The 12092-nt window shown below is 44.1% G+C and overlaps 1 protein-coding gene across 4 annotated transcripts in view; it reads right to left on the bottom strand.

Annotated features, from left to right (window-relative positions):
• MYLK (myosin light chain kinase) overlaps positions 1-12092 on the bottom strand; it is a 309641-nt gene that overhangs the window by 7044 nt on the left and 290505 nt on the right. For all 4 annotated transcript variants that reach the window (XM_075000996.1, XM_075000995.1, XM_075000998.1 and 1 more), the window contains one exon: positions 580-732. In XM_075000996.1, the coding sequence (XP_074857097.1) occupies positions 580-732 (153 nt within the window). The remainder of the gene's footprint in view (positions 1-579; positions 733-12092) is intronic.

Genomic DNA, 12092 nt, shown 5'->3' with positions numbered 1-12092 from the left:
ATACTCACAGGTTTGATCCCTGGGGCCGGCAACCCAGGTCTGTCGGCATCACAGGTGTGAAACCCTTTGCTTTGTATCATTTAGATTCTAAGCTCCCCCAGACAGAATTGTCTCTTCCCTACGTATGTTCAATGTTCACAAAAATGGGGTCTCACTTGTGACTGGAGTCTTTGGGCACTACTATAAATATGATTAATAAAAAGGTGGTGGGACATGTTTTTTGTGAAAGTGAACATTATCAGAGTCATAGGAAATGTATTGTCATGTCAAAGTCTGGTTAAAGAAATCAGGAGCATTAATCTGGCATGAGAGTCCATCATTGAGGCTAGTAGTGAAAAGAATGAGAAGACACTTAAAGCCCTCCATTCCAGTCTGTGCAGCATCAAGTGAATGACAGCTGTGGTGATGAACCCCAAGACACAGCAGTATAGGATCATTCAGCATTCCTTATTCAATGCTGCCCCAGGTGTTTTTTTTTGTTTTTTTTTTTAAAAAAGGATTTCCAGAGCATGGGAACAAGAGGTGTACAAGTTCAGTTAAATATGAAAGTGCAAAATATTTCAAATTCAATGGTCTTACTTCATGTCTTTCTTTAGCAGATTGCTGATAAAGTCCTTGGCATCATCAGAGATTTCATCAAAAGCTTCATCATCAAAGTCCCACGTTGCTGAGGTAACATTGGCTAAAGTTTCATTGTCATTGTCCCCCATGAAAGGAGAAAGTCCACTGACCCTGGAGATAAAAGAACAAAGAAACAAAAGAGTGTCAGTCTTTACATGAACATCCGCAGACAACAGTTAACCTCCCATGTACCATCTCTTTGCTTTCTGAAAATCTGTATCAGTAGAAGTCACATGTCAACTTAATATATTTGAAAGTTGATATATAGGCAAAATAAAATGGGAAGACGACTATAATTTAAATACCCAAAGCTAAAAGGAAGAGTCTCTTCTTTTTCACTCCTCCCCCATTTTTGGGTGGTGGGGAGAAACTACAGTAGTTAGGTAAAGATGAAATGTTAAAAGTTTTTTTTTATCATAATAGTTTTCAAGGTAGAAAGTTCAGTTCCCCTCAGATAATGACTATGCCAAGGCTATACCATAACTCAGCAGATCTGCTTCTTGTGTATCCTCAGTCTTATTTGTGAACTTTAGTGACTGAAGTAAGATATGCATGTCTTTTACTTCTGCTCAGGCAAGGCCAACATATCCAAGAGTGAGAGCTGGATCCTGTTCTCTCTCAGACACTAAGTCTACATCTACACTAGGCAAAGTAAGTCGACCACAACAATGCAGTGCTAGCTACAGCAACCGCATACCTAGAATCGACCTATCTGCATTCGATACTTGGCCGTCCCTACTGAACGAGGTTGATGGGAGAGTTTCTCCTGTTGACCCCCCTTACTCCTCACACCTCACGAGTACCAGGGTTGACTGTGACCCCTGAGGGGTCAATTCTGCAAGCCAATACTAGACGCACAAAATCAAACCCTGGAAGATCAATCCTGAGCAGGTCAATCTTCCGGGCTAGTGTAGACATGGCCTAAGTAAGTTCTTTTCTAAACATTGATTACAGGGCTAGTTATAATGATACAACCTCACTATGCAATCAAGTTGCACAAATGTATCTGAAGACTTAATTTGTCTTTCAGAGTTAGTACTGATGATGGGGCATCAGAATGAAATCACTGAGCTGGTTTCTTATACAAGAGGTTGAGTTTGCAGGGCCTACAATTAGAAGAAACATGCTTGCACTGAGCAAATTTAATTTGTAGTCACTGAGGGGGAGAGAGAGACACACAAATAGGGGACTTCATCAGGCTCTTTTTACAGAATATCTTTTTAGAGTAGAGCTGCACTTTAAGTGACACTATACACTAACAGTTATGTAAATAATGATATCACAGTATTATTGCATCTAAAAATCAACTGCAGGCAGGTCAAAGAAGGCCTTAATGATCCATTTCTATAATTATATAGCAAATTCAAGAAGAGAAATGGGCCCAAGCTAAAAAGTTCTGATACTGATCTGAACTTTTCTGACATTGAGGAACATTTATACGCCGGGATTCAGTTTATTCCCTTTCAGATATAAGCCACATGGGTCAGATCTGGATCTGAATCCAAGTCATTTCAAGAGTTTGGAGTTGTCCATATTCCAGTTTTGGCTCGTCACTAATATGACGAAGCACTAGGATTCAAACATTTCTGCAAAGCCTGTTTTTAACTTGGTAAACGAAAGGGTTAATCCAGACGCTAGAGTAAAGCAAAGAAGCGTCTAGAATGTTAGTTTTCAAATTCTGGGGCAGACATGGTTATTAAGGAAATGCAAAGACCCAACTACAGTAAACCCTCGAGATACACACAATCAAGTTGCACGTGTCTCGGGTTAACATGACTGCTGCTCCTCACAAGAGTGGGAAACCACTCCTGTAGGGGCGGCAGCCATAAGTCAGGAGTCAGTTTTCCAGTCGCCAGAGTGGCAGGGAGCTGGGAACCAGATGGTGGCCTGCCTCTCAGCTCCCTTCCATTTGCAGAGCCAGGAAACTGAGCAGGGCAGCAGCCCTAGTTAGTTACAGGAGGCGGGAGCCAGGCTGCCCTTGGTTCCCAGCTCCACTCCACTGGCTGGAGCCAGTAAACTGACCAAGGCTGCTGCCCTGCTCAGCTTCCCCTCTCTGCAAGTGGAGGGGAGCCAGAAGCCAGGCTGCAGCAGGCCCAGCTGGTCAGTTTCTTGGGTCCCACAAGTGTCAGGGAGCCGGGAACCAGGCTGCCCCCTGGTTCCTGGCTCCCTGTCACTCTGGCAGCCAGGAAATTGACCTATCCTCTCTGCTCTAGGGCAGGATGGGTGAGAGAGGCTTGGTCCCAGACTCTGTGCTCTCTTCCCCTACCCTCATGATCATTACCTAGTATGCTCTGTGATGTGTGACCATCCTGCTCCTGGCCAGCTGTCACTGAAGCTGCACAACCTTGCAAGAACTCCCTCTCTTTCTATTGCTCACACTTCCTCCTGTGAGTACATTGGGAATCAACATGGGAGACACGCTGTCCATGAGCCTGACACCACAGCAAAAACTTGGCCCAACTGCATACACAAAGCACGTTCATTTAAAAACATTCCTAAGGAAGGTAATGGAGTCAGTCACAGGATATTGGAGAGAAGTAATATCTTTTAGTAATAATATTAGGGTGAGGTAATACTTTTTATTGTACCACCTTCTGTTGGAGAGAGAGATGAGCTTTAGAAATCTCTCTCACCAACAGAATTTTGTCCCTAAAGGATATTACCTCATCCTCCTTGTCATACTGCTATTTCAAACAGGTTGCCTTCCATTTAGTTTAAGGACTTGCTAAACTACTGCTGTTTAGAAAAATTACCACTAGAGGGCAACTCAGACTAAGCTATTTTTTCAATATGCTTGGACTCAATGTCTTTAAGATTACTGTCTTACAAAAACACTAATTGGAGGGAGAGGCATTAGGAAGGGGAAGACTCTAACGCTATATTAAGCTTTAGGGCAAAGGGTTTGGAATCAAGCCCTCTGAATGCCTTGTCTTTTAAATAACTGTAGTACAGACTGAAGCTCTCTAATCCGGAACTCTCTCGTCCAGCAACATCTATAATGGTTTTAACTATCTGGATGACCAGTTATCATAGATGTGGCCAAGTTTCCTAAGGTCCCATAAAGTTTGTTCAAATCCACCAGTCCTGGCTTCCAGTGTTCTGTGCTGTTATTTAGCTGTAATTTACCCCTAAATGTCTTCTAAGAGCCCAGTAAGCAGTGCAAGTGTTGGCAATGCTGTGAGACAATACTGACCTCCTGCGGTCCAGCAAATTCTCTCATTCGACACCAGTCAAGTCCCCAGCATGCAGGACTAGAGAGGTTCAACCTGTAGAGGGCACTTGCCTAGATCTTTGGCTGTGTGTTTTCAGCTTTCATTCTGACACTTACTGGCTGTGTCTACACTTGCATTCCTCTTTTGAAAGAGGTATGCAAATGAGGGAAATCAACAATGCAAATGAGGTGCAGGTTTGCATATCGGGCACCTCATTTGCATATTCTTATTTCAAAAGCTCTTCTTTTGAGAGAAGAAAACCAGTGCAGACACTGCTCTATCGAAAGTAAACCCCATCTTCGAAAGAATCGTTCTTCCTATAAAAAAAGGGAAGAAGAATTCTTTGAAATATGGGGTTTACTTTTGAAAGAGCAGTGTCTACACTGGTTTTCTTCTTTCAAAAGAAGCTCTTTAGAAATAAGAATACACAAATGAGGTGCCAGATATGCAAATCTTCACCTTATTTGCATTTTTGATTTATACCTCATTTGCATACCTCTTTTGCCCATCTGATATACTTCACCTAAAATTATGACCAAGAGAGAACTGTAGTACTATACAGACTCAGATGTGAAAAGTTCACGCTCAGATCCCGGAAACGCTTAGCATGTAACATTAAGCTCTTGAGCAGCCCTGTTGAAGTCAATGGGACTACACATTGAACCTCTTTTGTCCGGCACTCTCAGGACCTGACTAGTGCTAGACGAGAGAATTTTCCAGATGACGGGAAGTCAATATTTTCTAGCACATTACCACCACTTTCACTGCTTACTGGGCTCCTGCATGACATTTAGGGATAAGTTACAGTTAAATAGTAGCACAGAACACTGAAATTTATGGGACCACAGAAGACTTGGCCACATCCATGATAAGGGGTTGTCCAGCTAATTAAAATCATGCTGAATTATGGAGTTTTCTGGACATGAGAGTTCCAGATTAGAGAAATTCAATCTGTCCTTTTGTTCTTCAAATTGCATGGTCACAAGCTTTGCTGACTCAAGGCTGTAATTAGTGGAAACTCACTGGGTTTAAAAAACACTAGATTAAAATGTGACGTTAACTCCAAACATATTCACAGAAAATGTGAAGAATGAGTGACAGCTAACTTCACCATTATATGCTGTTTTTTATTTTTAACTCCTTGCAGCACTGCAGAGCTAGTACGGCTGTTGGAGACTGAGGTGGATTCTATTTTCCCTTCATGCTTCACCAGCAAACGTCATTAGATAAGTTATTGATGCAGAATTTCTGGCCTTGATTAAGGATGTGCTCTAGGATGTGCTTACGAACAAGCTTTTGTCAGCATTAAAAAGTGCACGTCTTGTCTTTCCATTTGATTCAGCTTCATGAAAAAAATACTAGTGTGGTCATTGAGAACAACAAGAAGTCCTGTGGCACCTTATAGACTTTACAGATATTTTGGAGCATAAGCTTTCGTGGGCAAAGACCCTTTTCGTCAGATGCACGAAGTGGGTCTTTGCCCACAAAAGCTTATGCTCCAAAATATCTGTTAGTCTATAAGGTGCCACAGGACTTCTAGTTGTCGTCAAAGACACAGACTAACACGGCTACCTCTCTGATAGCGTGGTCACTGTAGGAGGAAAATCCCACTCTTCATCAGTATTTGATTGCAAATGTGACCTTTGGCCAACCTCCACAAATATTATTACACAGATTTTTTGACAGAGTGACACACGTAGGCAGGCCCATTTATGTGAGGTTAAGACTCCTTAATATTACACAAAAGACTAGATTTTTCATGCTTGGTTTATCCGTTCTAATACTAATAGGGGCTGGGAGAGCTATAATAATGCCCTGAGACAGCAACTTCACTGGTCTGCAGCAACCTCTCAGGCCTAACTAAGGGTAATGGTGGGAGAGGGGCACCACTGTCCTGCAGAGTGCTTGGAGGCTAGGGTTTGAGCAGCAGCATCTTGAGGCGAAGGGGTTTGAGCTGGGGCCCAGGGGTTTGAGCCACGGCTGCACTGGGCTGGGAGGTTTCACCCGGGGCTGCGTGGGGCCAGGAGGTTGAGCTGGGGCTAGGGGGGTTGAGCCACGCGTTACTGTAGGTCTAAGCCAGCGGTGAGCAAAACTGTAGAAAGCAAATTGCATCCCAAAATTTATTTTTTCCCCTGAGAATGGGGGAAATTTCACTGGTGGAACACTTTGCAATAGCTCACGGTACACCAGTGTTTTGCCGGAACATAGTTTGGGAACAGCTGACATATAGGAATGGTTGGTAAACTCTAAAATGTATTCATTTGAATTGATTTATTTACTGTACATATTAAATGACATGTGGCAGCAACCCAAATTTATTTATTTATCTCCTTTATTCTGTATTTTCCAACTAGTACTACAAAAATACTGTGGCTTAAAACTTGTAAACAATCAAGCTTTCCCACTTCTGGACCTACTATACTGTTGAGCGTTTACCAGGCCTCAGTAACTGTTCCTTTACTTCAGAGTTAAAGGGAGAGTCAGTTGATTTGCCTTGGGAATATCCGTAAAGAAGGTGGTATCTTTGTATGTATTCAGAAAACAAAACAAAACCAAAAATTGGCAGCAGCCAGCTGCGCTTATCTCTATCACATAACTTCTTGACCTGGGGACTCAGTTGCTTAATAGCCATTTAAAGTTATAAATGCATAGCAATTTGTTTGACAGACTATGGAAACAATGCCCTTTTTGGAATGCTAAAACTAAGTGATAAAAATGAGCTGTGTCTGCCCACGAAAATTAATTCTGAGTTTATGCTATGATCATACTAATAGAGAAATACCAGGCTGTGTACTGAAAACATTTTTCCAGCTACTTAACCAGGCATCTTTCTGGCATACTAAGAATAATTTGTTTAAACACTTTCACAATTTCCAATTTAAGTAAAGCACTGACATATTTTACTCTCTTGACAATGCTCAGTATTTATGAGCCTGTCCTGAGTTCCTATATTCACAGATGTTAAGTCCAGAAGGAACCATTAGATCATCTAGCCTGAGCTCCTGCACAACACACCCCATAGAATTTCACCCAGTAATTCCTGCAGAAAGACCATGATTAATCAGAAGAACAGAAAAGTTACTCACCTGCGTAGTAACAATGGTTCTTCGAGATGTGTCCCCATGGGTGCTCCACAGTAGGTGTCGGGCTTGCTCTGGTGCCGCAGATCGGAAATCTTTAGCAGTCTCTGTCGGGTCGCACATGCGCCGATGCGCGCTGTTCCTTTGCGCACCTTCGGTCACATGCACGATCCGGTCCCCGCCAGTTCCTTGACCAACTGCCCCGGATGCTTCTGAAAAACACGAAAACAGAGATCCGAAGCGGGGATGATGGGTGGGTAGTGGAGCACCCACAGGGACACATCTCGAAGAACCATCGTTACTACACAGGTGAGTAACTTCTCTTCCTTCTTCGAGTGGTCCCTGTGGGTGCTCCACAGTAGGTGACTACCCAGCAGTGACCCCAATTAAGGAGATGGGTGTCCACTTATGTGCAGCTTGCCCTTGATAGGACTGCTGTTGATAGGCGTGTATCCTCATTGAACACCCGGTGCATGGCATGCTGCTGGTGGTGGCGCCCTTGGTCATAACTCCGTTGGCATTGTGTACGCTGAGGTTGATAAGCGTAGCGCCTTTGCTGGGGGTAAAACTTCTTCCTCCTGTATGGAGGGGTATATATACCCAGGGTCCTAAGTGTGGTTCTTGAGTCCTTGCTGGAGTGTAGGACCGAGTCAGTTGAATCTGCAAATAACTTCTGTTTATCAAATGGAAGGTCTATGATTTTTGTTTGCAGATCTCTGGGAATGCCGGATGTCTGGAGCCACGATTCCCTACGCATTACCACTGCTGTGGCTGTGGAGCGTGCTGCCATGTCTGCCACGTCCAGGGCAATCTGGACTCCTGTTCGTGAGGCTGCGTCGCCCTCTTGGACGATCGCTTTTAGCACTGGTTTCTTATCCTCTGGAAGGAAATCCATGAGCGAAACAAGTCTGGAATAATTGTCAAAGTTGTGGTTTGACAGGTGTGCTGCATAGTTTGTCATTCTGAGTAGTAAGGTAGAAGAGGAATAGACTTTCCTACCGAATGTGTCTAATTTCCTTGCATCTTTTTCTGATCCTTCTTATTTATATTGGGGTGTCTTGGATCTCTGCTCTGATGATTTGACTACCAGGGAATTTGGTTGGGGGTGGCTAAACAGGAATTTCATGCCCTTGGCTGGAACAAAGTATTTCTTATCCACCCTCTTATTTGTGGGAGGGGTAGTGGTTGGAGTCTGCCATATGTTGGTGGCTGATTCCATAATCGCTTCATCTAGTGGGACAGCGATCTTAGATGAAGTCAGGGGTCTTAAATTTTTCAGGAGTTTATGATGTTTCTCCTGCACCTCTGCTATGTGAATGTCCTGTGTTTGTGCTACCCTCTTGAATAGTTCTTGGAATTGCCTAAGGTCGTCCGGGGGGGAAATATCCCCAGGGACAGTCCCCTCATCTGGGGAGGATGAAGAGGCATCGCTACGACATACCTCCCCTAATTCCTCCGATTCCTGGATTTGCTCATATGCTTGCCCTTTTGAGGATTCAGAGGGGAGGTCCAGGGCCTGTGGACCAACATCCGCCTGGGGAGGCTGCGTCCTTCTCATGGAGTGAGACTGTGTGAAGGGGTGTTGGCGAGGTGTGGGTGCGGATCCGCCCCTGGACCTGGACCTGGACCCGGACCCCCTGTGCCGGTGTTCAGTATGGTAGGGACAGCCCTAACAGCAGGGGCAAGGGCCTGGTGATGGGGATCTAGACCATGATCGGAAAACGTACACATGGGGTCTAGATGAGCGTGACCTCTGTGATGACGCTGATAGCGGTTGGGATGCTCTGTGATAGTATTCATAGGGGTCCCTACTGAAGATTGGTGAAGGTTGTCTGAGCCAGGGGGATGGTGGTTGAAGGAACGGGGAAGGAGGTCTGAAGCAGGCCATTGGAGTTGCTGCCTGATGTATTTCTGGGGGGGAGCGAGGCGATAACGGCAATGCGGTGGCCTCTGGGGATGGGCTGCAGTGCCGTGTTTTGGCCTTTGCTTTTCCCCATCCCTGCAGAGCAGGCGCCGCACCCTCCTGTGCCAGGGACCTCGGCGCCGTTGTGGGTGCCGTCCTTGGTGCCCCTGTGCATGGCACCACGTGGATAGCTTCCTCCAGCACCGTTGGGTCCCGTGCCGGGCACCCTGCTCCGGCGCCATCAGTGCCCCAGGGCTTGGTGCCGTGGGAGTTAGTGCCGCCGATGCCAGTGCCTGCGGCACTCCCGGTGCCGACTGCTTAATGGTCGGAAGCCCCGGCGCAGCTGCGTGCGCTACGGTCATCCTGCTTTGAGCAGCCTGCGGGTCAGAGCCCTGTGCTCCACTCATCCTGCTCACAGGTGTTACCGGCAAGGATCAAGCTGGAGAAAGCTTCCTTTTCTTTTGTACAGAGGAGGTTAGGGAAGCTGCCTTCCTCTTGTGCGATCCTGAGGGCCCCTCCTTATGGGGCTTCTCCGATGGTGCAGGTTGGAGGGCCTTATCAAATAAAATCATTTTCAGCCTTATCTCCCTGTCTTTTCTGGCTCTGGCCGTGAGCTTGGAACAGTGAGGACACTTTTGTGGAATGTGGGTCTCCCCGAGGCAACGAATGCACTTGCTATGCCCATCTGAGGCAGGCATGGCCTCACGGCATGACGCACATTTCTTAAACCCCGGCAAAGACATCTCGGCCCAGGCATTTAGTCTTTGAATGTTAATAGGGCACTTAACAGCTAATCAGTCCTGGCAAAAAGACAACGTTCACGGCTTCTAGGATGGCAGACCGCTTAAGGCGGCCGCCTCCATTCTCCTCTTTCTCCCCCCCCCCCCTTTTTTTTTTTTTTTTTAACTATATCTACATTTAACGAAACAACTTTAACAATGCTAACTAAACTATCAAAGTAATAACTGTTAACAAGATTAACAAAATTAAGAGATAGTTTTATCTTTCTCAGGCGTTGGAGCCGAAGTGGAATCCGTCTGCAGCCGTTGGCGGTTGAGAAGGAACTGGCGGGGACCGGATCGCGCACGTGACCGAAGGCGCGCGAAGGAACGGCGCGCATCGGCGCATGCGCGACCCAACAGAGACTGCTAAAGATTTCCGATCTGCGGCGCCGGGGCGAGCCCGACACCTACTGTGGAGCACCCATGGGGACCACTCAAAGAAGAACTGAGCATGCTCAGCAACTCACAGAATCACTTACTGAGTATTGCCTCCTATGCTCAACATATCCTGTGATTGGACTTCAAGGATGCTGATCTCCACTTTAAGAATCCTTTTAACATATTGCCAATGACAAATGAATAAAACAGACATGCTGTTAGACTGAACCAAACATACTGGTTCTAGTAACCCTTCCAGGTAATTTGAAATAAGCACTTGGGCAAACATGATCATAACCTCACAGGAGATAAGAGAGTAATTTAATTCTGGTAGCTAGAACATGAATGTAGTTGATGCTCCCAGTTCCTTTGGTAATGAACATAACCTTATGTAACAAAACAACCTCTACCACATTTGGCACCAGCTGATGCCAGTGCTGGAAGTCTCAGGAGAGATATGAAGAACGGAACGGGCTCTGGTGATCGCACTGGTTTCTTCAGAATAGGCTAAAGGCACTAAACACCAGGAAAATCAGAAAACGTACCTAATTTGCTTTCATTTTGAAAAACACAAATCACAACAACTTGAGGATACTTTATTAGCTCCTCAGCTTGAGTTAGCTATGCTTATGTCTTTACTGTTGATTTAGGCCAGATTTAAATCAGTGACCTAAATGTATCCAGTTATCCATGTCCTGAAGTACACCACACCAGCTGAGAAAGGGAGCAATGGAGAAAAATCTTTCCACTAAATCAAGAAGACAATGGAAACAATGATCAATCACCACAAATAAAAAGATAGAATCTGAGAGCTAGTATTATGAGATTATGAAGGATTGAGTGAGCATGCGTACCATGTTCTGCCAACTGCAGGGCAATCCTGAAAAAAAGAATTCATGGTATAATTGCATATGATGTACTGGAAATCCTAACCAATCTTATAACTGAGAGGAAAGTTATGATTTAACAGAGCTCTGCTACTTTCAAAAGAAATAGCACAAATGGGACTAATAAAATGAGTTGAATTACTGGAAGTAAGTGGAAAGTGAATCAGCAAAAGTAAATCCAGGCCTGCTCTAATCCAGATGTCTTGGCACCAGAAAAACAAGTTGCATCTTATAGTAATGTATACACACAACTGACTTCTCAACCTGAATTTTGCACTGAAATAATAACAAAATTTAAAAAGGAATCTGATGTTACAAATGTTGGCATTCCAGCTGTCCAAAAGGACTCATCAGAAAAGAGCCAGGAATAGTAAAAACAAAAATTCTGCAATGCCTGCAAGAGTAAATGGAATATAAACAGCTGGAAAGAATTTATCAAGGCTATGCTCCAATTAGACAAAGCTTATTATAAGCACAAAGAGAAACTCTGAAAAATAAATGTAAATGGAGATGATTTACACAACTCACAATTTTTGTGACATGTTAATTAAAAGTCAGTAGATCAACTAAAGATGATGGGCCAGGATTATGAAGTAGAATAGGACATCAAGTAAGATCAAACAGGAAGACAAGCAGTAAGGTATAGATACAATGGACAAAATTCAAAGCAAAATGATGCAGTGATAGAGGTGAATTATTTATTTAGGATAAGTAAGAAGGACTGGACATGAAAAGCATAAAAAAAATAACTGGAGACCAGTGCTATGTAAGTGCCAAATGTAATCAGTGTTACATTGCAGTTGTCCTTACCAAGGGAGGAGAGAAATTGCTGAAGGGGATATTACTGAAGAATAGGCAACAAGAATGAGAGGAAATGAAGGAACTGAATATAGTTACAAATGTCCAGAAAAAAATCCTAAACAGCAAGATCTATCAGACACTGAAATAAATTTATTTATTTATCTATTTATTATTATTATTATTATTATTATTATTGCAGTACTGCCTAGCAGCTTCAATCTGGCAAAATGCCTGCCCTATGCTAGGTGCTGTATAAATACAGAACAGAGAGACAACATCTGCCTCCAAACAAGTTTACAATCTAAATGCTGATGAAGGAGTTTTCCAAAGAAAGTTTACTAGGTTTATTACAACCATCTAAAATCCTCTGCCCGCAGCTGCTCTGCATATGCCACCTGCCCTCGTTCCTTTTAGGACTGTTAACTGGT

The sequence above is a fragment of the Carettochelys insculpta genome, chromosome 8, assembly GCF_033958435.1.
Source record: "Carettochelys insculpta isolate YL-2023 chromosome 8, ASM3395843v1, whole genome shotgun sequence".
NCBI classification, from domain to species: Eukaryota; Metazoa; Chordata; order Testudines; family Carettochelyidae; genus Carettochelys; species Carettochelys insculpta.
The sequence above is the reverse complement of the archived record's forward strand: the minus strand, read 5'-3'. Positions and strand labels throughout refer to the sequence as shown.